The sequence below is a fragment of the Pseudorca crassidens genome, chromosome 4 (genome assembly GCF_039906515.1).
Source record: "Pseudorca crassidens isolate mPseCra1 chromosome 4, mPseCra1.hap1, whole genome shotgun sequence".
Taxonomy (NCBI): domain Eukaryota; kingdom Metazoa; phylum Chordata; class Mammalia; order Artiodactyla; family Delphinidae; genus Pseudorca; species Pseudorca crassidens.
This window is the reverse complement of record NC_090299.1, coordinates 66,379,955-66,402,186: the sequence shown is the minus strand read 5'-3', so window position 1 is coordinate 66,402,186 and position 22,232 is coordinate 66,379,955. Positions and strand designations below refer to the sequence as shown.

The 22,232-nt window shown below is 35.8% G+C and overlaps 1 protein-coding gene across 6 annotated transcripts in view; it reads left to right on the top strand.

Annotated features, from left to right (window-relative positions):
• ATP8A1 (ATPase phospholipid transporting 8A1) overlaps positions 1-22,232 on the top strand; it is a 235,562-nt gene that overhangs the window by 59,234 nt on the left and 154,096 nt on the right. For 2 of the 6 annotated variants that reach the window (XM_067735836.1, XM_067735834.1), the window contains exons 6-11: positions 2,030-2,070; positions 11,146-11,219; positions 13,806-13,875; positions 15,797-15,924; positions 19,774-19,885; positions 21,232-21,397. In XM_067735836.1, coding sequence (XP_067591937.1) covers positions 2,030-2,070; positions 11,146-11,219; positions 13,806-13,875; positions 15,797-15,924; positions 19,774-19,885; positions 21,232-21,397 — 591 coding nt within the window. Of the gene's footprint in view, positions 1-2,029; positions 2,071-8,175; positions 8,250-11,145; positions 11,220-13,805; positions 13,876-15,796; positions 15,925-19,773; positions 19,886-21,231; positions 21,398-22,232 lie in introns of those variants that run through there. The other 4 variants (XM_067735838.1, XM_067735835.1, XM_067735839.1 and 1 more) reach the window with 3 other exon arrangements.

Sequence of the window (22,232 nt, the reverse complement as noted above, 5' to 3'; positions counted from 1 at the left end):
CTCTAGGCACGCGGGCTTCAGTAGTTGTGGCACACAGGCTTCCATAGTTGTGGCATGCGGGCTTCAGTAGTTGTGGCACACGGGCTCAGTAGTTGTGGCGCACGGGCTTAATTGCCCTGGGGCATGTGAGATCTTCCTGCACCAAGGCTCAAACCTGTGTCCCCAGCATCGGCAAGCATATTCTTTAAATTTATTGATTGATTTATTTATTTTTGGCTGTGTTGGGTCTTCGTTTCTGTGTGAGGGCTTTCTCCAGTTGCGGCAAGCGGGGTCCACTCTTCATCGCTGTGTGCGGGCCTCTCACTATCACGGCCTCTCGTTGTGGAGCACAGGTTCCAGGCGCACAGGCTCAGTAGTTGTGGCTCACGGGCCCAGTTGCTCTGCGGCATGTGGGATCCTCCCAGACCAGGGCTCGAACCTGTGTCCCCTGCATCGGCAGGCAGACTCTCAACCACTGCGCCACCAGGGAAGCCCCGGCAAGTGTATTCTTAACCATTGCGCCACCAGGGAAGTCACTTCCCCAAGGGCTTTTTTACTCTTAAGTGTGACGCTCTGAACCCCTTGTACTCCCGGAGCAACATCCACAAGCAGTTTTACTCCTGGCATCAGTTTGGGTGAACTCTACAGGCATTAGAGTTTTGTGTATTAGAATATAGGGATCAGTTTTAGATGCCTGGTGCTCAGATCCTTCACCCCTAACTGTATGAATACTGTCAAAATTGGAATTTTAACTTAGTCATATAGTTACTGGAAATACTTTAGTGTTAGCTCTTCGTCTTGGAATTATTATTTAAATTAATGAGGTTGATTCACCAAAATTCACTGCAAGATATTCCTTATTGCATTTATTCATCTGTTTAACTAGTGCTGGAGTGTCTTATGGGCCAGGAGTGCTGTGAAGTGCTAAAGATAAAGAAAGGAATAAGACACAGCTCCTGGCTTCAGGGAATTTTGGAACACAAAGAGATTATATTTAGATTAAAATAATTTATATTGTAACACTGGTTTCCAGACCTGTTGGTATGTAATTAGTGTTAGATTTGCTATTGCACATTTTGGGGATTATCATCATCGTGATTTACTTAAGAGGGTTCAGCCTTCATCTCTTCTAACATCAAAAGAAACTGAATCTAATGTTTTTGTGCCTGTAAATTATTCATCTTGCAAATATTACCCAATAGCTGCTTTGTGCCAGGTACTGTACTGTTTCCAGAGAATATTGTGTTAAACAAAGTAAATATTAGCTTGCCCTCATGGAATTTACTGTGAGGATAATTTGTTGACTGACCTTGACTTAATCCTTTTAAGTACTACGTGCTGCGCTATCTACTTCACATTATTCTTTTTTGTTTTGTTTTATCTGCTAGTGTCTATTGGCATATTCAGTATTATGCCACAGACACACTGCAGGAATAAAAGAAAGGTATACTGAGTAACTTTACTGTTGCAAAGCAGTAATAAAACACTGAGAAATATCAACCCCTCAATCATAATTTAATTGTAGCTCTTCTTTTATTTCTTCTCAGTAAACCAAATATAGAAACATTTGCTATTTTGCATTATTTTAAAGCTAAAGGTACAGATTTTTTTAATCTACTGGTTTATGTATTAAATTTTTACTACCGAGTTTGAAATCCATTCCTGCTATGCTTGTAAATCTTTTTTTTTTTCTTTTTTAACATTGCTACTGTTATGGCTTCTGAAATTTTAAGCTTGTCACTCCCTTTGCCAAGCATTTTTATGGCTTTCACTTCCAGCCAACCCCTGTGATTCCTTTGTGTGCTGATGAAAGCCCTTGGCAATGCCAGTGAGATAGAATAGTATTTTATTTTGAGATCTAAAATGTTCATTCGTTGTTTCTTTGTGTAATTTTATGTATCTTTGCTGTCATAATTGGTTTTTAAACCTATAAAAATTGTTACCAGTTAATTTATTTGAAGCTATTCATTTAAAATGATCATTTCATCAGAGGTTGGCTTTTGATAAGTAGTAAAAATATTCTTAAAACTGTCACCTTTTCTCTTTCCAGTTTTGAGAAGTGGTGCTTGGGAAATTGTGCACTGGGAAAAGGTATGCATTGATTTTTATTTTGTTACAGGAGAAGAAATGCATAGAGGTAACTCTAGTAGATGTAATTTTTGTATATAATATAAGCAAATGTCAAGGATTCCACTGATACGAAAGCTATTTAGTAATTAATGTTGTAAACATACATGGAATCTTCAGTTAGTCACTTCCATTTAATAATTTGCAATATATTAGAAAGACTATTACCTTAAAGTAATATTTAGAACTTTTTGTTCCTTTCATAGTATATTTTGAGTACTGTTTTCTTAGATTTCACTTATCCATGGATTGTTTTGTGTTGTAATTTTTTGCTTTAATCATCTACTGTCCAAGTAAAACAAAAATTAGATTCTGATAGTTCACATTTGTATACTTTACTTCACATTCATATATCATGACTAATCGCATTTACACACTACTAATTCATTTTTTTTAATGTCTTACTAACTAAATATCATCTTCTAATGAGCTGGAAATCAGTCCGATCGAGAAGTTAATTTGCTCATAGGAGCTCTAACATGGTAGTTAGTGAGTTGAGTCATAATTTAGCAAGTGTTATCCAAGCATTCGTACGCTTTTCAGACCTCAATTTCAAAAGGTAAGCAATGATTGTTAGTTCTCCCTTAGTTCTGGAAGACCATTTAATCGCCAGTCATCCACAAGTGAATAACCTTAGTAACTTGGTGAGAGACTTTCGGAGGCGAGGCCATTCTACCCAGGGGACTTTGTTTTCTGAGATTGCTAGTACAATGGAGGTGTAACCCACACTCAGTTTATTTGCACTCCAGTATTTCCCAGGTAAAGGCCATGCCCTGATTCTACCTTGTGATGTTCATAGTCACCTTGTATTCCCACAGGGAACAGGATTCATCCTGAATTAATTACATCTTTGTTTATTTTAAATCAGTAGCCAGAATAGAGATTGACATCTCGTTTTCTGGATATTTGAAAACTCACTAGTCTCTCCCTCTGGTCTTTGACATGAAAGTAACATAGAGGAAAATACTTTGTGCTTTCCTTATTTCTGTGATAGTCACCTCTTTTTCAGAGCAAGATAAAAATAACAAAAAAGCTCAATTGACTGTTTCAAAAAAAGTTTCTTTTATGCTCTTGTATAGTACTTGTGGATTTAAACACTTTAGAGCCAAGACAAGTAGGATATAATCAAGTATGATAAATTGAATTTTATTATAAATGTGTTTCATTTACTAGGTTTGTCAGGGTAATTAACATAAGTGCATATCCTAATAAATTGATATCAGTTTCTTCTTACCTAGAGTGCTTGCTTAGAAAATAAACAGTTGTAAAGTCAGGAGATAACCATCTACTAGTTCCCCCTAAAATTAACCTGTTAAGATGTTTTATTTTCCTAATAGATAGTCATTATTCCAAGATTGATTGGATTATTTTAACTTACTTTTTCAATTTTCCACAGAGAAAAAAATTAAATTACCAGCCCATGATTTTCCATAGAGGTAGCATTCTCAGTTGTCTTGGAGATGAGTGCCACATTTTCGCTGAGCATCCCACTTCGAAATACAGAGGGGTAGAATTTAAGGTGTTGCCAAAAATCATCCAGCCAAAATGAGCTGATGTTACTTAATAACTAGAGGTAGATACTTAATTAATTAGAATTAATAAAAGTTGGTTCAGTGATGAATTCAAGATAAATATTCAGAAATTGACTTCACTCTTTTCAGCAATAGCAATTTAGAAAAACACAGTGAAAAAGAGATCTCATTCCTGGTGGCATGTGGGATGCTTACAGGTAAACTTGAAATATATATATGACCATTGCAAGGAAAACATAAAATATTTAGGTGTTAAAGTTTCACAAAAAGACAAATGTGTAAAGTTTCACAAAAAGACAAATTCCTAGAAAAACAGTACCACTTGTTCAAAAGTAATGATGTAGTATAATCAGGGAAATTATCTTTTTTTTTCCTCAAGAGTTGACTAAATTATTCATTGTAATTTCAAAAATAAACAGTTGAGAAAATAGAAGAATGTTTTGGAAAATTAACAGTGTGAGGATTAAATATAAGTAAAATGGTAAGCAAAATTTATTAAAATGCGTGAATCTGTTGCAAAAATATACATTGATGAAAAGCATAAAATAGAATAGGATGCCCTGAAATAAAGCCTATTTAATATTTGATAAAGGAGGCAAAAATCACGGATTAAAGGATTATTTAGTAAATCATGTTGGGACCACAGATTAGCAGTTTCAGGAATAATACAGTTTCATATCTAAGACACAGCCTGTGCTAAAATAAATTTCAACTGGCTAGAAGAAAATGTTGAAACATTGTTTTTGAAAAACATACAAATAGAATAAAGACCTTAATAAATATTTGGAGGAGAACAAGATCAAAATCTCAAGAATCTATGGAATTTGATTATATAAAATTTAAAACTAGTACACATCACGCAAATAAGCAGAGAGAATATAGAAATATTTGCACCAAATATGACAAAAGATTGAAATCGTTATCTAGATAGGAAATATAAGCTGGCAAAAAGTAAGAAGAAATATAATAAGCAACCAGACTCAGTATAATATTCAACCTAATAATAAAAGTTGCAAATTTAAACGTTATTGAGGCCTCATTTGCTATCTAGTCAAGGAAAAAAACTTGTATTTCAGAATTTTTATGAAGTATTTTATTCACATATTATTGTGGATTAGCAATTTAGGTCTTCATATTGACAACCACCAAAAAAAAAAAAAAAAAGAAGAAGATTCTGGGAATCTATCCCAAGAAAATAATCATAAAGTAGGGAGATACCTGTACATGTATAATAATTATCAATTAACATTATTTGTAACAGTGAAAAGTTAGAATATGAGGATATCCAACAATAGAAAGAGCATTTATAAATAATGACATTCTACATTGTGACAAGTAAAAGCTGTCATTTCAAATACTGTAGCAACACAGAAAAATTTTATACCATCATTCAACAAATACTTATTGAGTGTATGTGCCAAGCAGTGAGCTCACAATAGCAAGCAGGACATATGAGGATTCCTGTGTCATAGAATAATCAGAGGTGAAAAGAACGGGACGGTGTACCCTAAGATGCTGGCTATGTAAAAATGGTTTATTGAACACTATGTGGACAGGTGTGAAGGCAGGCTGGCTTGTTGTGTTAGCCAGATTATAAGGCAAGTCTTTTCTTTAGCTTATGTAATATTTTGTGCATTTAAAAATAAAATCAATAAACCAAAACCAACAGTCTGATTCACATGCCAATGTAATATGGTAAACCTTAGTGCAAATGGGCTTTAGTTCAGCGTTCTTTCTTTCTTGGTCTTTCTGAGTGTGTGGCTACTGAGGTTGCTTTTTAATGTTTCTCAGAAGACCTACAAATTTGCAGTGTCCATCCAGCCATTCACAGATGGGCAGACTTCAGCTCCCAGACACTAACAGTTCATCCCTCCAGTTACTGATCTGTTGCACGAGATTAAGTTGCCAGTATCTGGTTTTCTGAGAAAGTGTTACAATTACAAAGCCCTATATATAAAATAGATAACTAAGAAGGACCTACTGTATAGCACAGGAAACTACTTAATACTCTGTAATGGCCTATATGGAAAAAGAATCTAAGAAAGAGTGGATATATGTATATGGATAACTGATTCACTTTGCTGTACACCTGAAACTAACACAACATTGTAAATCAACTCTACTCCAATAAAAATGAAAAAAAAGGCCCTATACAAGGCATTGCATCTCCACTCTTGAAAGTAAACAGCTGTCTTCATTACCACAAAAATCAGTTCTTAAGCTTGAGATGCAGCTGAGACTGTTCATATGTTTTTGAGATAGTTGCTTAGGATAGAATTTAGGTGAAGAATCTTAGAATTGACACATTTTTCTGGTTCTGTAGAAAAACATGTAGTGGTGGGCTTCCTGCATGTGTAAAAGTCACTCTATATAGCTGCTTTAATGCATGAAGTTTCCACCATGAAATATATTTCTCTGGATTAAGAATTCACATCTACAAAAATTCCTCAGTAAAAATAGAAATAAATATACTGGGGCCTGCAATTGGACAAATCAGATTTTCAGTCAGTCTGTTACAGTTCAATAAGCTTACCCTTTTTCATAATCCTCAATTGTAATTACTAATGTCAATGACTTCAGAAGGCTCAAGGTAGTGACCTGAAGCCCTAAATGTTTTTTTAACTTCAGTATTTTGGGGACTAAAACTGCTTTGTCATATGATGTTCCTCCAACTAGAACACGTGGTCAAAGAATTTTTGCCGTCTTGACTTTCTCTTGTCTGTTCCCATGCACACACCGGGCTGGAAATGGGAATGAATGCCACATTAGGAGCTTAGAACCCAAAAAGAAAGAGGTGTTTGAGAAAGTGAGCTAAAACATAGGCATCAGAAGGAGGCTGTAAGTTCCCTGCTCTCCTCACAGTGCCGTGAGAACGACTTTAGCATTCAGTGAGCCCTTGGTTTTCCGAAGCCACTGGGGGAACCCGTTAGACCATATAAGAGGCTAATATTTTCTTTTAGTCTTCAGTTTAATAACCGTAAGGCTTTCTTTTGTCTTACAGTGAATAAAGTGTTGGAAAACTGTACAATTAGACTCTAACTGACTTATGAAAATCCCTAACACTGTAATATAGACAAATATCCTGATTTTATAAAGCATACAGTCTGATGGGAGAGCAAACCTTAATACACAGAAGGTGATTAAGGAGCAATTAAATGGTAACCTGGGTAGCATTCTCTCTAAGTGCTCTGGCTGCAGAGAACTTTGTTCTTTTTATCTTGCTTTCAGTGGGTGCTATCAGAATACTATCACAACACATTATTTTAGGGGCTAGTTTATACCTATACTCGCTGTTTTTTTATTTTCCCAGTTTGCCCTTTTTTGAGGAAGGGGGTGTTCGATTCCAAGATCCCTGACAATTTGTCAATTTGAGATAATCCAGATTTCATCTGAAATAAACCTCTTTCAAATCAAGGCATTCAGAGTTTCCCTACCTGGATAACCAGCATACATACCGTAGATGAGACAGTCCCCTCCAACCTTGCCTAACCTGTTCCTCCCCCAGTATATAAGTAAACCACAGGGGGCTGTCTCATATTGTGATTCCCACTGAAGACATCATTCTCTCCCACCCCTCCCCTCCAAGTAAAGTGTTATTTGGGGGTTCAAGGAAAATTAGGGAGGGGAGAGAACAAAAAGGCTTTAAGCTCCCCCCCCAAAAAAAAGGGCTTTTTCTTTTCCTGATTAATTATTAAGACGTGCTTTTAGGATCATTTGGCTACTAAAAGTGAGGGCAGCTTTCATAATATAATGGGAGTGTGGCCATCAGTGTAACTTGCTGAATTTGGTCAGCAAGCCAACTTGTTAATTAGTTTGCCAAAAGCTCTGTGACAAACCTATCCCTTAAATTACTTCTGAGTTTCTGGACATAGTTTATCTTTAATTTGTCTTCAGACCATGCTCACAAAAATGCTAACAGGTAGTAAAATGAGAAAGAGACTAAGCTGTTTTTTTTTTTTTTAATTTAAAATACAGTGATTGTTTCATTATATTTGCTTATGCAAAATCAGGCTTTGCAGACAGTCAGATGTGGGTTTGAGTCTAAGCTCTTCCTCTGTGATCTTGGGAAATAACTTAGAATCGAAGAGTCATTTTCTTCCTCTCTAAATTATGAATTATAACTAAGGTCATCTGAGGAGTAGTATCATATATATACATATGATAGTCTTTCCAGTAGTTTTGAGATTTCCTTAAACAGAGTGAAGGTTTCATTTGGTAAATTCCTCCTTTTTATTTTTATGTCATAGGGAGAGAATAATGGGAAGATGAGATGCCAATTAAGTGGACAGAATGGATAAAATTTATTTCTATTAAGCTAGGTTATATAGCCGGTACAATAAAGATACAATGTTTGTTTTTTAAAGGATTGCCCCATCCTTGGCCTCACTCCTAAATAATTTTATGCCATTTTGTGAAGATAAGTGGTTCTTGTTTACCAATAACCATTTTTACTGTATTCTATGCTTAAATACAATGGGTTGTATATTTGTAACTATTTTCAATGCAGATAATTAACCGATTCCCAGTTTTCTTTCAGGTAAATGTTGGAGATATAGTTATAATAAAAGGCAAAGAGTATATACCTGCTGACACTGTACTTCTCTCATCAAGGTAGAGATACCTACTGATGCTCAAACAGTGTAGAGGATGGTTTCTCTACCCTGCATTGACCTTGTGATTTATCCAAGGAAATAAGGAATAAACGAAGAATTTTAAACCTCTCTAATGATTTTGAATTAAATGTTAAAAATTGATTGGATTTAAAGGACTCTTTCATGTTTGCCATATAGAATAAGTGATAGGTACTATACTTTATAATTCAGAAATTATAATTACATTTAATAGTCTACTGTCCCTATGGATGTATCCATATCTGTTTGTGTAGACTACTAACTCTTGTAAGATTTCCTATCATTTATTTTATATAATACATGGATTGGGTTCTGTTGATTTTATCTTGTAATGCTTGTTCATGATAAATTCCTTTATGATGCATTCGTGTATCCCTCCACGTTTCTCAATCTTTATGGTGCATTGGTACAAGAAAATGGATAAATGATTTCTTTTTTATCATCATATCTTTTGAAATATTATACTCTTCCAACCAAAAAATTAAAGCACTTTGCTCTTTCTTTTAAGTTCTTTCCATTACTGAATTTAGATAATTTTTGTTTTGCTGATATTTAAGATAGTCATGAATTAGTATTCAGAACATATGGCACTGTTACACTTTAAAGAATGTGACTTTCAAATGGTTTTAGGTTTAAAAACTGTAAAACTAGTCCTAATATAAATTAAGAAAAATGTTTTTACTATTTTAGAGGTTGTTTATCACCATTTCCTTGGACAGTTTTATTTGTAAAATCCACATATAAATATGAACGTGTCCTTTTTTCAAAATGTGTTTAATCAGGTCATTATTTAAACTGATTGAGTTTATGACAAGTTAGTGAAACTTAATTGAGCAAGTAAGAGTTCGCCAGATGTTTATAGAAGTAAGTCTACAGGTAGTTGAAGTAACTCCCTGATTCTCCTTTCTGTTTAAATTGATAATCTTTCATTTAAGTTTTAAGAATGGCTAACCAACAGAACGATGTACACTTGGTGATACTAAGTAAAAGTTTGATAAATTTAATGGATGATGGACCATCTGAATGTCATATAACAAAGTTCAAAAGGATAGTAAAGCATTCCAGCAATTTCAGAAACTATTGATATTTTTCTGATTAAACTTTTCATAGAGACATAACTTACCATAAAGACCATCATATGCTGAAACATTAATTATAATTTTCATTTTTTATGCTCAAAAATATGAAGATCATTGACTATACTGCCTTGACTTGATATTTAATTCTAAGTTGAAAGTTTTCAAAATATTTTTTGTCTGCCTCTATCCAATCCAGACTCCCAATAAGCTCTTGTGCTTGTATTTCTTAAACTCTAAAACATTTTTACAGGATTTATTTTCTCAGCATTAAAAACATTTAGTGGTGACTATCAATAATGGTAGATGAGAATAGTTTCTGTATCTTAATATAGCATCCACCATGATTAACTTCTTCAAAGATGATTCAAATAATCATTTAAAAATTAAAAATATTATCTGATTCATTGTTTTTTGTTATAATAGAATCAAAGTAAAGTATGAAGCTTGTGCTGTTAAATAGTTCTATCCAAGTGGCAAAAATACCACCTTTCAGGGGGTTTTTTGTTGGTTTTTTAAAATTTTTTTTTTCTCAAAAGGCTTTTGCATTACTTGGCCCTTTTGAACTTACATTAGCCTTAAGAAGTAGGTAGAAGCTTTTGCCATCATTTAACAGAAAGAGGAATTTTGACTTTTCTTATTTTCGGTCATTTCACTTTAGCCAGTGACTAGGTCAGGGTTGGAATACCTAACTTCCAACTAATTGGAATTCCAACTAGATACTAATTCCAACTAGATACTAATCTAGTATCTTCAGTATACTACACTGTCCACTATCAAAATAATGACATGGTGATTTTCACCGGCAAGTGAGCACCATGCTAAATGCAAAAAGCATAAACAACAATTTATGATATTTTAATTTCTGATTTTTAAAAAATTATTAATTGCTAGTATTGCTTGTTCTTTGAAGTAGTTTGAAATTAAAGCATGAACATGGTTGAAAGTTACTGTGTTTCATTGATTTTCATTTTGAAATGAAGAAACTGAAATTTTACCATATAACAAAAAATACATATATGGGTTTAGAAAGTATAAAATACAGTAAAATAACTCAAGCTACTAATTCAATTCCAAACAGGTTCCTGGCATGTCTGTTTCATACCTTCTCTGAAAATTTTCTACTGAATTCAAAGGCTTACCCTCCCAAGACAATTCATTACCAAGACTTTATTATTAAATAATTCAAAAGGCTGCAGTTATGACTTCTAACTTCCCAAGATCCATGCCCTTGCAGCTTTACATTAAATTTATTAAGATATTTATGCAGTTAACTTTGAAAATGTTTTGGAATCAGGAAACTTTAACAAAGTTTTTTTTTAGAGTGGGTGTAGGGGGAGAAATAATATAGTATACTTTGTTTCTCAAAAGCCTAAGAATAGTTTCCACCATTATTTCTTTTCTTCTTGGGTAGGAGTGGACATGTAAGAGATGGCAAGAGAGTGAGGAATTGGAGAAAGGAAAATCTATAAGATAAAGTAGCTCTCTGTAAAAAAAAATGTTTTTATTTAATTTGCTAAGATATGCTTGTGAGTAAAACTTTAGAACTCAAAAGCTTCTGCATTAAAAATTGAAAATTGGGCTTAAAAGCAAATAAATGATCCTTAAATATTCTGTTTTCTTGTGCCTTTAGACCTGATCAAAATGAGTTTTGAAAAAATTGGCATTAGACATTGTTATTAACATGTATTATTTTCTATAATAATTTCAAACCTTCTGTCTCTTTTGTCCATTTGTTTGTTTGTTTTTCTCTGTTATTCATTTCTTTCCGTTTTAATTATTTTGAACTGGGACCTGTAGGTGGCAGTAGGGGAAATAGTGAAAGTGACCAATGGGGAACACCTCCCAGCAGATCTCATCAGCTTGTCCTCAAGGTTAGAAATACTGAGTTGTACAGGATGTGTGTATGTGGATCCTCACCCTACACCAGAAAACAGTTTGCACCCAGAGGTGGTTGAGCTCTGTATCTCTTCCGTTAAAACACAAACATTTTACACTTCTTGGTGATGGATGTTTCACAGATGTTTCAAAGGCCTTTTTTGAATACATTGTTGATTGACGTTCCTCCCTCAAGTGGGCAAATGCAGCTCCTGTTGTTATCAATAGGAGTCAGAGTCCTTGAGGCGCGCCAGTAAAGGTAGATTGTAATTGCCTGTGCATCATTACGCTATATTCATATTTAACAACTTGGCTAAATGCCAAGGCTTAATTTATTACCTCTCCAGGATATTGTTTTGCACAATGTTAAGATTTACATGAAAGACAGTTATCGAGAATTTTTTACAATTTTAAACATGTCTTAAATTTGAAATTTTCTCTAAGTTCAATAGAATCCCTTCAGCAGTTATGCTATAATTTGGGCTTGTATAGGGTTTACAGAGGACCCCCTGCACAAAGCTGGATGTTGTACATTTGGTACCGCATGCTTTGGGATCAGTTTTTATCCCACTTGTAACTAGTGACAAAATGCACGTTACTCTGATATATTTCAGCTGTCTACTAGTGTCTGTATTGTGATATGCATCTTGTTTCATTTTTCCACGTACTAATCAAAAAGCCTGCTTTGCCCTTCTCTAGTTTGTGTTTTGAATGTCATCATAATTTGCTGAAATAATTATTATCTAGCATGATTCCTTGTCTGAGACTTCTTGCTGCCTTTTCATAGTATTGTCAAGAACTTATTCAGTAACAGTTGTCTTAAGAGATTAAGAAAGTTCTGAATTTGGATGTATATTTTATTTGCACCACTTCAAATAGAAGCCAGCTATTTAAGCTTCTAACTTCCTAGCCATTTAAGGTCCTAGAAAAGGACCTTATTTTGTGGGGCAAAAAAAGATAGAATTAGAACGTTAGTCTTATTTTGATATGAGAATGGCCTTGGTTATATTGAGCAGTAGAAATTTAATGCATTTCACTGTCAAAATATGGAATTGGCATTGTTCATTTAACATTTGTTTGTCATCATGCTTCTGTATTATCAGATGTGTTTTATACTGGTTTTATAAACCATTTTTATTTCAAATGTATATGTAAGTAAATTACAAATTGGGAGCAATTGCCAAAACCAAATTACTATCATGACAGTAATAAAAAATTAAACCTTATTTAATTGATAGAGTGAAGATATAAATACTGAAAAACGTGTTTTCCCAAAACTTGGTTGGGAAAAAGTATCAGCCTTTATGGAAGGGAAAAAAAAAAGCCCATAGAGAAAAATTAAAGAACTTGCAAAGTTACTTTAAAATGAATCTGTAAAATATTTGATTAATGACCATGTGTTTCAGTACTTTTCACAAGTCTTCAAGCCATAAAACTAAGCTGTGTGCTCATTTCTGAAACTCAGAATCGTCTGCTTTACACATGTACAAATTGGAAGTTGATTAGAAAATTCCAGGTGTTAGTGACTTAGAAATCTCTAACTGTGAGTACCCATGCTTATCAGAAATTACATTCATAATTACTTATAGGATGTTAATTAATTGGGCTTTTTATATAAGCAAGTGCTAATAAGATTAATTTAACTTCAAAATGCTTTTCCTTATAGCTGAGGATCAGTTATACAGTTGGGCTGCAAACTCACCTGTCTGTAATTGCTGAGCAAGCAAAGTCAGCACGTGAAGGGTCAGGTTATACGACAGTCACGGGTGTGTACCTGTGATAAAACTGGAGAGCATGGGCCCCTTATACCAGTCATTGTGTACCAAACTTGACTGAAACACTCTGGTGGGGACCCATAGAATGTATCTCCTAGTTTCAGGTCAAGGAACAACATAGCCAAGTTGGCTAATTTTAGTTTTAGCTTTTAGCTGCCATGCAAATCTCTGAAGCAACTTTAAGAAATAAAACAGAAAAAATAGGGGGAAGAAAGTGTATATCCACTTTCATTGTAAAATCTGTTCATACAGTTTTTTTAAAGTAGCCTTGAAATGTAAATATTATGGTTCATATGATCCTATTCATCGTTTCTAAAGATGCAGTACAATACAATCTGAACATGTAAATGCAAGTTTATAGAAGCAATAATCTGGAATTTTCTAATCCACCGCTTAATCAATTTACATGTGGGCTATGAGCATGAAATCTCACTTGATATTTTTGAGCTAAAGATATATATGGACACAAAACTGCTCTACATTTCAGATACAGTCTGTGTTGTGTCTATATGATGAACAATTTAAGTAAAATGTGACAAATCTAATTATTTACATTATCTTAAAGATCAGTACTAATTGTCAGGAAGTTGCTTTGGGGTCCTGCTGGCTGCACATCTGATCCATGAGTTTTCATGCATGGGGTCTGCCTCACAGCATTTTGTGGTTAGAATGAAAGACATCAAGAAACTAGGCGACTAAACCTTTGTTTAGAATGAAAGGCTTCAGTGAGTCTGAGCATTTAAATAAGTTATTAGTATGCTTTCTTTCCCCCACTAAATCTTTGTGCTTTTCAATTTTAAAAAACAGTGAGCCGCAGGCCATGTGCTACATTGAAACATCCAACTTAGATGGTGAAACAAACTTGAAAATTAGACAGGTAAGATCTAATATAGGTTTATATAATTATTGCTGTTCTCTTACATGGAATTGAGAGCTTTGCTGGGGAGGAAGAAAACTTCCCTCTACCCTTCTACATTCTTCTGGCTGGTCTAAGGATTAAATGGACATGAGACATATTAACAGGAGAAAATCAAATTTAATTTCATACGTATAGGAACCCCACACGCATGAGAGGCTCAGAAACAGAAAGGTAGAATGAGGTATACATGCCATTCTGAGGTAAGGAATGGGATAAGTGTCCTGGGGCTTCCAAGGACAGGAGGGTCATTCATAGGATGATAAGAAGAGCAGATGTTTGGTAATTAGGTGTTTGCCCTACCAGATGGATGGGTCCACTTAAATAAAATTTATCTCTGGTAATAACTTTTCTCTGGGAAAAATCCCCAATTTAAATTCTTCTAGGTAGTTAAGGGAAGGACAGTAGTTTCTCTTGAACCCTCAGGATCTCCATTGCCTGTAGCTCAAAATAATCCTCATGCAAAAGTGACACTTTTTTTTTTTTTAAAGATGTTGGGGGTAGGAGTTTATTAATTTATTAATTTATTTTTCGCTATGTTGGGTCTTCGTTTCTGTGCGAGGCCTTTCTCCAGTTGTGGCAAGCGGGGGCCACTCTTCATCGCGGTGCGCGGGCCTCTCACTATCGCGGCCTCTCTTGTTGCAGAGCACAGGCTCTAGGCGCGCAGGCTCAGTAGTTGTGGCTCACGGGCCTAGTTGCTCCGCGGCATGTGGGATCCTCCCAGACCAGGGCTCGAACCCGTGTCCCCTGCATTAGCAGGCAGATTCTCAACCACTGCGCCACCAGGGAAGCTCCAAAAGTGACACATTTTGAGGAGGCTCCTTCTGAACCCCTATAGCTTTATTTCTTAGTATTATTGTCTTGAGTTGAGACAGTTCTGTCTACTTGCAAATATTTCCTCATTGAGCCACAATGAAGTGGTTTTATAAACTGAAATAGTTAAATATTATGGAAAATTCAGTTTTACTTGCCTAATTAAATGTGGTCCATCATATAGATACTATTCTGTAATATTTTTAACACTTTCTGTTATAGCCAACACTCTGATGATAGCATCAGTAGCTCTAAGTGCTTTCATGTGTGTTAACTTATTTATTTTTCTGTTCTCCTGGCCCATATTATTTTGCTTTGACATATGGAAAAGACACAGTTTCCATTGCTGTTCTAAAATTCTCACTAATCTCAGGGAATCGGTTAGATTTCTCTATTTATTTCTCATACTACTCCTAATAGAAAGTCACTGTACGGTTTTTAAAGTTTTAAAAGGGACACTAAAAAAATGTATTCTCTTGGGTTCTAGACAAATAGTGAAAATGACATGTGGGAAGGTTGGGTTGTGGTAGAAGCAGGTCGTCCTCACAGCACCTGAACTCAACCTGCCACAGGAAGTGAGGGCTGCTCAATTCCAGCCAGTTGTAGGTGGCCAGAGGGAGGAACTGTTTTGGAGTTTTCCTTCTCAGTGAACTAAAAGAACAAAAACGTAACTACTGTCTTTGGGTATAGATTCTAGTTATTTTGCATTCCCTTTTGGAGCTTCAGCAGACAGATTTAGACTGTATAATGCTAAATAGTAGTTTTATTTTTGGAAGCAAACAGTTCTTTGAGGACTTATTTCAAAATATCTTCGGAGGCTAGTTTATAATCTCTTTAAGATATTTTAGAGTTTTCACAAAAGCTGCCCTGTTCTGCTAAAAACATATATGTTCAAGTAGAGAGGAAGTTATCCCCTAATTTCGATTTGACAAAGGGGTGGGGGGATAATTGCTTATAAAACCGTGGGATCTCTTAGATCTTAAGGTGTGGATGAATTCAGAATTCCTTGCTCCCTCCCACATACAACTTATTTAATATTTTCTTTGCTTATTTAAAAATTTCTAAACAGGGCTTACCAGCAACATCAGATATAAAAGACATTGACAGTTTGATGAGAATTTCTGGCAGAATTGAGTGTGAAAGTCCAAACAGACATCTCTACGATTTTGTTGGAAACATAAGGCTTGATGGACACAGGTATGTAAAATCGGTTTTCATAAAAACACAGAAGTCACTGTGTTGCAGGGTATTGTTGACCTAGGTACACATTTTCTTGTACTCTGAGTTTGATAATCCAAACCCTTTTTCTTAAGCATTTCTGTATTCTACCCAGAGTTCTTTTGTGAAAATGCTCTTAACCCTGTACACATGGTATAGCTGAAGACTTCCCCAGGGTTCCTGCCAGCCTAGGAGCTGGATATTTTCACGGATATGCCAAGCTTCTGGCGCATTGTTTAGTGGTTTCCTCTTTGGCCAGAATACTTACCTTATAGGCTTAACTGTCAGTCTCCATGGCCCAGGTGCTTTCTTGTAATCTCTAGATGCCTCAAGGAGTTCAGACTCTACCCACAGGGGTTAATTTGCTGGATAATTTCTTGTCTTCTCTGTGTAATTGCATATGCTCTTTTCTAGGCCATGTTATCTGTAGTCATCTTTTATACCTGCTTCCTACCCCTCTCCCTTCCCTCCCCTCCCCTCCCCTCCTGTTTCCTGCCTCTTCCGTCATCCATTCAACCTGTACCCAGCAGGCCAGGCCAGTTGCAGATGTTAAGGAGACAGCAATGGACAAAGCAGACAAATCTGCCTGACCTTGAGAGCTAACTTTCTTGCAGTAAGGGAAGGGCAAACAGACAAACAATAAAATGACAAATAAAAAATTTTATACCATGTTAGAAAGTGATAAATGCTTTGGAAAAAATGGCCCAGGATAAAATAGATTGGGAGTTCTTGGGAGGGAATCACTTTTAGTTAGTGAGGTTGCAGAAGGTAAAATGTTGCTTCATTGAGAAGGTAATATTTGAGCAAAGGTGAGTAGGAGATGAGGAAGTCAGCCATTTGAATATCTGGAGGGAGAAGATTCTAGACAGAAGGAATAGACAGTGCAAATTATTAGCTGTATGGTTACATCATCTGAAAGCGGGGAAGTGCCTGGAGTATTTATGGAACAGCAGAGTTGCCAGTGTGTGTGGAGTGGAATGACCAAGGAAGAGGGTAGTAGAAGAAGGGCTAAGAGAGAATAGTGGGCCAGACCATGCAAGGCTTTGTAGGCCATTGTAAGGGTGTTATTCTGAGTGAAATGGGGATCCACTGAAGTGTTTCAAGGGGCAATGTCAGCGGTTCAGTTTGGGACTTAATAAGTTTGTGATGTCCAAACAGAGACGTCAGGAGGCAGTTAAACATATAAGCCTGGAATTTGTGCTAGAGGTCCGGGTTCATGAGATAAATTTGGAAGTAGTTGGTATAGATATTTAAAGCCATCACCAAGGGTGAAAGGGTATAGTTAGAAAAGTGGAAAGGGCTGTCCTAAGACTCGCCAGCATTAAGGTTGGGAAGAGAGGAGTTACCAGCAAAACAGACTGAGATCAAGTTGGTAGCATGGAAACCGAGAGAGTGAAGAAACCGTACCAAGGCAGAGGGAGTGACTAAAGTGGGTCACATGTTGCTTATGGTCAAGTACCATGAAGTCAAATACAGTGAGTCTGAGAATTAACAGTTGGATCTAGCAAGTGGAGATCCTTGAACTCTATTAGGACAGGCAGAGCCTCATGAGAGTGGGTTTGAGATAACAGAAGAAGAGTTGAAAAATAGACAACTTTTTCAAGGAGTTCTGTTACAAAGGGGAGCAGAGAAATGGGGCAGAACTTGGCAGGAAGGGTGGGGTCTCCTCTGCTTCCCTTCTCCTTTCCTACTAGGCATTTGTAGTGGCCAACTAAATGCAGCTAAGCGCACTAGCTCACGCCACCAGCTTGAGAGATTATCGGTGCTTTCAGTATTTTGTAATTCCATTATTACAGTATTTGAATTCTAAAGGACACTTGAGTACCCTGAACTGTCATCCTCATTCAGATCCACCAAAAGTTTTCCTGTAATTTTTGAAGTAATTATATATTGTTCTAAATTTTTCACAGAGTGATCTTTCCATGAACATAGACTAATGATAGATTTGGACTTTTATACAAGTAATGTGTTTCTGTAGCCTGACGTTCCTAACTGGCCAGCTTCCATTTCTTATCAGTTCCCCAGCAGATCGATGCCAAGCAAATCCACACAGTGAAGGAGAAACTTTGTATGATGGTGCCAAGATTTGGGGTACAGATAGCATTTATATAATATGCTTCAATTTACATGAAAGGTGGAAACAGATTTTCAGTATCTTTGTGCCTGTAGCACATTTGACTTCTACAGTGATTACCCAGTGCTCTTAGAGCCGCTTAGTTTAGAATTAATGTAGTTTGATGCCATTAAGGATGAGGGTCATTGTCTAATGCCAGAGACTTTGGCATTCCAGCTCTGATGAAAAATTAATAACTCATTCTTGTTGAGTCCTTGTAATTGAAAAGCATTTTTTTTCTTTTGAAGAGTTTGTAGCTAATTCCGATCAATGCACACCACAAGTGCTGAGGTGCCAGTTGCCATGTTATACCCCATCGGATATGTGAGAAACAGTTGGCACATATGTGCCCCAGAGCATAATCCAGCAGCTTCCCAAGAACTTCTTGGAAACCTGCTTTAGGCCTGAGGACTCCTCCCATCCCTGAAGTGCACCCCAGATCTTAAGATGGGTCTGAAAGGCATGTTGTTGTACATGAAGAATGAGAGATATAGTTGCTGTGTTCTTTGACTAAATTGGAATACACTAATTCCTAAGAATTTACTTACTTAAGTAGAAGGCTTCAGGTGCTGTCATTACCCATCTATCTCGATTGATTTCATCTGAGCCAGTGACATTTGTGTAGTTCCTAAAAGAAGGTCCCAGGCCCAAGCTACTACTAGCCTTAGACACTTACTGGATTATAAAAATCCACCAGAAATGAAAGCTTCAGTCTCTATTTGTGTCCTCTGACAAATAAATTCTGTGTTTCTGGAGAGTTTTCTTGGGGGAATTGCCTCTTCCTTTTTCTGGAATTTTTATTTTATGAATTTTTATTTATATTTGACTTTTTTTTTTTGCTTTTTTTAATCAGTAAAACGAAGCAGTAGTGATAGGAATCTTTGAGCCATTAGATTTTATGTAGTACGTTTCCATTAAGAATCCCACTATATTTGCGATAGCTTGTAGCCTTCTGATAGCTCTATGAGAGGTTGTATCAACCCACAGCCTACCATAGTGGGTAGCCTTGCAAAAAACCCACAAAAGGCCCCGCTTGACCCTTATTCATGAAAGATGTAGTTTAAATCATATGGAATGGAGAGCCTCAATTTGCTATCATTTCAGAGGAGTGTTTAAGACTTTTAGACGCTTACGATTTTATTCACAGTTCTTGGAAGACTGATCTTCAAATACGGTAAATGAATGTCCTAGAGATTTTAATACAGAGACTTAATCTCTGGAGGGCAGGGATGGCAGTGCAAGTATATGATGAGATCTGTGTATTTATCTTACCTTGTGTATTTTTTTGAATCTTTATTGTGCACAAAGCTATTTTTAATTTAAAGGAAGGTGGAGGAGGGGGAACAGATCCCCTAATCTCACTACTTTCAAATATCTCAGAACCCTAAGTGGACTTGCTAAATCAGGAAAAGTCTTCAACAGGTTTGAGAATGAGCCTCTGAATTCCATACTGTTGCCTACTGTCTTGGATAATGAAGTTGTAGGAAATGGCTGCTTTGGTGGTAAGAAGAAGCAACTGAAATGCTTCCCTCCAGCTGTCCTTGTGTAAGAAGATTATTCTTATTGGTAGGAAAATTACTTCTTTTCTAGAAATAAAGTAAAATGTAAGAAGGGTTATTTTCATAACAGGACCTTTCTTGGAACTATATAGTGGCTGTAGAATTCTTAAGCGTTTTGGAAAATGTCGTTTCTAATGTCAACATAATCTGTCATAGCACTGTTCCCCTGGGAGCAGATCAGATTCTTCTTCGAGGCGCTCAATTGAGAAATACACAGTGGGTTCATGGAATAGTTGTCTACACTGGACATGACACCAAGCTGATGCAGGTGGGATTTTTATCTATGAAAACCTTTTGGATCCAAGTCTGTTGAAAATATGCTATTTGTAGGTCTCGGTTCTGTAGTCCTAAACCTAGCAGATCATGTGTCATAGATACCTGAGCCCCACACTCTATATCCAGATCTCATTCTTCAGTGAGTGGGGCTGTGACATGGCTCACTCCATGCAAGAACACTAGAACGTTCCACCAGAGATCACCAAGGCGTGAACACCCAGTGATTTTGCATACCAGTCCATTGGCAGCATTTACTGACTATTGCAATGATTGACAAAAGTTGTCTGTGTAACGATGAGTGCTCTGCATTATTTATCTTATAATTTTATTACAAGGATCACATTCTAGAACTTATTTTTATTTTTTATAAAATTGAAAGAAAAACTTGTAACGGTTTGTTAATAGTCAACTATTATATTGACTGTTTTTCACAGCATTTTTATGTTGAGCCATTTTTAATCAGCTTTAATCCTAGCACTTGCAACATTTACACATGCCTGTGGCTGCTCCTTCTCTACATTATAATATCACGAGTGTTCAGTGGTGAGGTAGGTGTGGAAAACTCAGTTTTAAGGTACTAAATGAAAATCTGCTTTGAGGGCTGATAACTTTGTACATTGTAAAGGCACAAAGGTGTTATCATCAGGCAAGCAGGACTGCTGTTAATGATTCCACCCCTAACTATTCTATAAATTCTATAAATCATCATTTTATGTTGATTTTTGACATTTAAGTTTCTGTCATGTGGATGCCGTGGTTAGCACAGATCATTTTTTATCATTAAATACAGCTCAGGAAACTTGCCTCTGTTATTCTTGATAGCACTACTTAGATTGCTGCTGTGTTTAGTAAAACAATTACTAAATGCCACCCAAAAATCTGGAAACCAGAGATCCTTTAAATGTTGTCTTCATAGTCTGGAATTTCCAGGTCTCTGGCTATATGGGTACATAGGTCACCTTCTCTGCCTCTCTTCAGGAGCTGAGATGCTAGATGCCTTAGTCGACCCTGTTTGCTTAGGTAGTCAGGTAATGCATTGTTCATCTCACCTGCCACAATGCAAAAGCCATGTCTACAAAAGGAATGTTATTTCCTTCTTTCTTACTGCTTTACATTGTAGAGAAAGGATTGGATAAAAAGGATACAGTGAAGGAAAAGAGGTGGTTAACCTTTGACAGCTTATTACATCTGATCGTTTTCCATATAATTCTCATGTGTTGAACCACGTGTAGATTTTGAATTGTGACTGACGTTATCATCCTCACCAAAATACTAGATACACATTACTAGATCATTTGTACACATTTCTTATTACTCATCTTTTGTTTCTTTTTACAGAATTCAACAAGTCCACCACTTAAACTCTCAAATGTAGAACGGATTACAAATGTACAGATTTTGATTTTATTTTGTATCTTGATTGCCATGTCTCTGGTCTGTTCTGTGGGCTCAGCCATTTGGAATCGAAGGCATTCTGGAAAGGACTGGTATCTCAATCTAAACTGTGAGCATTAAAGTACTTATTGTACTTATTCTTCCTTTCATTAAAACATGTATTTGTTTCACAGCTGATCTTGGAATTTCCAATTTCTAAAAAGAAAACCTTGTTGCCAAGATAACTGGGCATTTAATCTTTATTTTTCAATGCAATTTCCAGTAAAAGTAAGTAAAATGTTACAATCTCTAAAATTTCAGAATCCTTAAAAATATAGTGAGTACTCTAAAATAGTATAAAATGTTATTTTATTAATGTTATTTTAATTTTATTAATTTATTCTTTTAAATATTTTAACACAAGTGGTTACATAGCTATCTGGTAAAGAAAGCAGATTGAGTATATTTAAAGCACCAAAAAATATTTTACATGTTTTTAAAGTGTTTAAATTGAATGTACTTTCATTTCAACTCATGATTGCAGTGAATTGTTTCAATAGTCATCTTTTCTGAGGGAAAGTACTATTAAGTAATTTCCTTTTGGGATCATTTATCTTTTTACTGAGTATTTCTGGGAAGTAAGTTTACATTTCCTTTCGATGAGCACTTAACCAATAAATACTTAATTTCCAAGTGTGTGAAAACAAGTTCTAGTAAAATTTTGTATCACAACTGATTTTCTCAGTTGTTTCTTATTATATTGATTTAGCTTTGTAGCTATTCCAAGGTTCTTATTTTTTAACAGTTGTTGGTTTGCTATTTCAACATTAGAATTGTTAAGACTACCATCATTTTGTTTCTTCATATACTTTACAGATTATCTGGAATAACTGTTCTACTTACATTATTGAAGAGGAAGAATATAATTTACCTAGAGCTGAACTTACCTAGGGTTCAGCCCTACA